At 33.8% G+C, this 4,919-nt stretch overlaps 1 protein-coding gene across 1 annotated transcript; it reads right to left on the reverse strand.

Annotated features, from left to right (window-relative positions):
• Positions 1 to 668: 668 nt before the first annotated feature.
• LOC141658778 (ras-related protein RABG3a-like) lies at positions 669 to 4,054 on the reverse strand. The gene is made up of 7 exons (XM_074465607.1): positions 3,873 to 4,054; positions 3,749 to 3,775; positions 3,529 to 3,628; positions 3,270 to 3,416; positions 2,031 to 2,111; positions 1,252 to 1,409; positions 669 to 933 (listed from the first exon to the last, which is right to left on the reverse strand). Exons 1-7 carry the CDS (start codon positions 3,932 to 3,934, stop codon positions 864 to 866), a joined length of 645 nt encoding a protein of 214 aa, XP_074321708.1. The 5' UTR covers positions 3,935 to 4,054; the 3' UTR covers positions 669 to 863.
• Positions 4,055 to 4,919: the final 865 nt, after the last annotated feature.

Raw genomic sequence — 4,919 nt, forward strand, 5'->3', positions numbered from 1 at the left:
AACCAGTTGTATAATACATTAACTGGAAAAACAATAAGTTGGATAATAAAATAGAGTTACTGTATTGCGAGTCCATTTTTTAAATAATGGTCAAAAATAAAATATTTGTCGTTTTGGGTCGGTTTTGAAAATATTTGTCAAAATGGTGTCCACGTAGGCTCGGGATTTCTAGACCTGAAACACGCCACTACTAATGGCGTGTTTTGTGAAGGAAACACGCCATTAGCAGTGGCGTGTCTTTACAATAATTTTTTTCCTCAACTGAAAAAAAAAAAAAAAAAAAAAAAAAAAAAAAAAAAAATTCCTAAGACACGCCATAGGGGGTGGCGTGTTTCCCCTCCGAAACCCGCCATTCCCAATGGCGTGTTTGTTTTAGTCCATTTTTTAATGAAGTTTTTTTCCCTACTCATTATAAACACGCCATTGGTAGTGGCGTGTTTTAGGTCCAGAAAACCCGAGCCTACGTGGACACCATTTTGACAAATATTTTCAAGACCGACCCAAAACGACAAATATTTTATTTTTGACCATTATTTCAAAAATGGATTCCTGTATTGCAAAAAAAAAAAGTTTTCCATATAAAATATCAAAATATATCAATACGAAAGATAAACAAGGCCTAATTATACTTGTTACATACAAAATCAAAGACGTTATCATACGATTGCATGATCAAGTTTGCATTGTAATTATTCAGGAACAAAACAAAACCAAGCAACTTTTGAAGTTTTCGATTTGTTTAATGTACACATCTCTCTAGTCTCATAGTCAGCAAAGTGTATACATGAAGATTGAAAATAGAACAAAAGAAGTAAAATCCAAAACAATTAGCAGCTTGAAGAAGCTTAACAAGACGATGTAGCCTAGCATGGACATCCGCCACTTTGTGCTTCTTCAATTTCTGAAAGAGACCCCACCATACTTTCGTAGTATCTACATACATATAACGAACAGTTAAGGCAGTTGATAGTTGGAGTCCCAAAATTGGTTTATACTCTAACAGGAATGTCCTTATAGTGTGGATGTAATTGCAGGCCTCCCATATCTCGTGCTAATATTCCACTTTAGAATTGAGTCGAACCTGTGACCTTCTGGTTACATTGTCTCTGATATCATGTCATAGAACCATCTCAGCCAAAAGTTTAAGCTGATGATATAATCCTTTTTTTGTTTTTGTTTTTTTTTGGTTTTGTAGTACTAGTTATGAATATTCGAAAGTCGAAGACGTAAATGTATGTTTTGGATACTTACATATCTTGAGCATGGCCTTTGGAAAGTGCAACTTTTGCTATATCAAGAAATGCTTCATCTACATTTACATTTTCCTTAGCTGAAGTCTCAAAGTATGGAACAGCATCAGGTTCTCCTTCTATGGAGGCGCACCACTCTTTTGCTCTCTTCGTAGTTACCTTTATATTTGCAATTATCATTTATTTATGTTAGTAGTTGATACGGAGTACGAGTAATTGATTATTGTATATGGTAGTGCTATATAATTATTTTCAAAGTTTTTTGAACATATAATCCAAGACCCCTTAATGATTAGTTTTAAAATTACCCCACTATCATAATTTCGGTTTTTAAAAATTAAATTTATTGCGAAAACTTGTTTATGAATGATCCAAAAATGAATGTATTTGATGATTCCACTTTCTATGGATAAATAGTCAGCTAAAATCATTGTCCAAATAATGGGTAAAAAGGTGAGAAATCTGAGCATTCAGGTTATTTGTAATATTTGACATAAAGTTTAGGTGTACTTTGTATAAATTCGAAAAACAGAAAATATTAAAAAATTCGAAAAAATATTTAGTTACACCCCAGAAAAACCCTAATAGTAAGGTAATGGTGCTGTAATGATTTTTTTGAGTTTTTTTTATTTTTTTTGCCTAAAAGGATCATGTTAAGTACGGAGAATGTCTTAGTGTATAGGTCCTAGGGTTGACTCCCACTTCCATTTATTATAATGCGATTAAGCATGCGATTCGTTAGATAAAAAAGAAATGTTAAGTTACAAAATAGAGCCTTACCGCACGACTAGCACCATTGTCTAGATCAATCTTGTTTCCAATTACTACAAACGGAAATTTAGTTGGATCGGAGATATCCGTCTGTTTCAAAAATAACGACAATACAAAAATGTCAAATTTCATTCATTTTGATTGGCATTTTATTTGCTAAGAACATTAAGAATTAAAATTTCTAATAATTATACAGTACATTTTATGTGAGTTGCCAAAAGTTTATGTGAGTGTCAAATGTCGCTTGGTTGGCTTGCATATAGGAATTAAAATTTTTTACTCTTTTTGTTCGCTTATTTATTTAGCTTTAGTTTTAGCACAAAGACTAAAGAGAAGTGGGGGGACTAGAGCCTAGAAGTGATAATGAGCCGAGCCGAGCCGAGCTCGAGCTTGATCTTGCTCGACTTGTGCTCATAAAGCAAAACTCGATCTCCAGCTCACCGGAGCTTAAAAAAATAAGCTCACTACCATGCTCTTGAGCTTTAACCCGAGCTCGAACCGAGTTCTATCTAAATTTGAGCCCACATAATTGTTAAGTTATTTTTTTTCTTTTCAGAAACATGATTCCGAAGTTATATACAAAATTATTGAGCAAATCAATGAAAACATTTGATATTGTTATACAATGATATGATCATGATAAATATTTTTATAAAATAAGAGCAAGATATTATCCTATAACACACATGCATGTTCGAACCGCTTGTGGACTTTTCGAGCCGAGCCAACGGCTTGAGTTCTTAAGCTGTCGAGCCAAGCTCGCACGAGCCGATCTCAAGCTGCTGTTCGCGAGATGTCTCGTCTCATTATCACCCTTAGAGGGGACTATTTATGATGGTTGTTAGTGAAAGATAAGTGGATAATAATGGATGTAGTGGACAAATTACTAATAAAAAAACAGTCCTAATATAAAATGATAAACAAATAAATGAGACAAGGGAATTCTAAAATATAATAGGTAAAAAAATTAAATAACATGGACTAGGGGAGCATAAGTTTCCATTTATCTAAGTCGTTTAAAAAAATTCGCTCATTTTAGAAGAATCAAAATTTATGATGATATGTAGAAAAATGGATAGAACAACTTTGCAAAAGTAACGTGTTATACATTAATGAAACAGATGCAAGTCATGAATCAACCCAACGGTAAACATTAACATGTGACGACTTTATTTGATTCTTGAATCTTCCTTTAAAAATTGTCTTAAAAGTCTTAAAACACCATTTATTTCATGTAAATAATTATACCTGTTTGATGAATTCATGGTGCCAAGTTTGAAGTGAATCGAAAGATTTCTGTACATTAACATCATACACTAAGACACAAGCATCTGCTCCTCTAAAAAATGCTGGTCCTAGGCTTTGAAACCTCTCTTGTCCTGCCGTGTCCCAAATCTGTACATATTATATAGTCGTTGAACTTTAAAATCGGCCATTTTTTTCGTTCACATTCCACCCCTCTTATCTGAAATGTTGTTATTGTAATGATCTGAAACGACGATTTTACCTGAAGACTGACTTTTTTGCCATCTACTTGTAATTTCTTTGCAACAACGTCTGCACCAATTGTTGGCTTGAATTGTAGTTTGAACTTTTTGTGCACGTATCTATTATCATAGTTCAACAAAATAAAAAGAAACGATATAGAGAAGATTAGTATTGTGACAATAACTATAACGTACGGAATATTAATTAATTTCATACATATAAACGAAATCATTTTTTACGTGTTAATTAACGAGGTCTTGCCAACCCTGGAAAAGGAAAAAAAAAAAACCCTTGTTAGTAAATTTTTTTTATCACAGTTCATATTTGATTGATCCGAAAAGAAAATAATGCATGAATAATTACCCAGAATCACCAAGGACTATAACCTTGAGCAATGTATCTTGTGAAGGCGTATACGACGACATTGTATTGTGTTAAAAAATAATGCTTTGGAAAATTTGATGAGCTTTTGTTGATATATGATTTTGTTGGTTTGAAATTAGATAATATAATATGTGCAAGGACACTTTGCATTTAGAGGGTTGGCAAAGGAGTAATGAACTTCATGTGTGCAGATTTGAAGTCTTGGCTAATAATAACCAGTAAAAAGATGATACTATGTCAAAAGGATCTTATTTCCATCTGTTAAGAAAATGAGAAGGTTTGAAGTGTTGATCGTGCGTCCATCACCTTTTGTTTGTTGATCAGCACATCTGAAAGCTGGAGTTTGGACATGACTTCGTGAGTTTGACTCTTCAATGTTTTACGCTTTCTAATTTCAATTAAACTTGATACACGGGTCATTCGGTTTGGTCTCGGATCGGACTAAATCAGTTAGGTATAAATTGGGTTGACCTTTAATTTGTTTAAGTTTGTGTTTCAGTTAGATTTTCACCAGATTTACTTTGGTTAGCAACTTTGATCAATTTTTGCTATTTCGAGTCGGATACGGTTCAAGTAAGGTCAGTACCAGTTCAATTGAGTTTCAGGTCATAGTTTTCTTGAGATGGGGGAAAAGATTAGCCTAAGATATAAGTATTTTATGAGATAATAAATATTTTTAATTCAGTCAACCGACTCACTTGTTATATGTTCAAATATATTCAGGTTTGGGTATCTGTGGACAAGGCCCTCGGGAACTGCGTCCGCGGGATCCACACTAGGCATAATCGACTCGAGGTTCTTTCGAATCGAATTAAGACATATTAGAGTCGCCACCAAGTTTTTTGGCAACTTGGAACCGTTCAAGTCAACTTTACACCTTTCATCGAAAAGCATAAAGCCAATCGACTACGAGTGATTAAAGATAAAGACTTGTACCCTATATCACTCGATTTGAATGACTCTCGTAATCCAATGGTATTTAGACGGATCCACAAACCATAGATCTTGAGTAAGGGGTGAGGGTAC

The sequence above is a fragment of the Silene latifolia genome, chromosome 6 (genome assembly GCF_048544455.1).
Source record: "Silene latifolia isolate original U9 population chromosome 6, ASM4854445v1, whole genome shotgun sequence".
In the NCBI taxonomy this organism is placed as follows: Eukaryota; Viridiplantae; Streptophyta; class Magnoliopsida; order Caryophyllales; family Caryophyllaceae; genus Silene; species Silene latifolia.

Excerpts from the sequence above, each read along its gene's own strand:
- LOC141658778 (XM_074465607.1), bottom strand. The coding sequence starts at position 3,934 with ATGTCGTCGTATACGCCTTCACAAGATACATTGCTCAAGGTTATAGTC. Across the intron at positions 3,417-3,528 it reads GCAAAAAAGTCAGTCTTCAG|ATTTGGGACACGGCAGGACA; the intron begins GTAAAATCGTCG and ends TAATATGTACAG. Across the intron at positions 1,410-2,030 it reads ACAATGGTGCTAGTCGTGCG|GTAACTACGAAGAGAGCAAA; the intron begins GTAAGGCTCTAT and ends GCAAATATAAAG.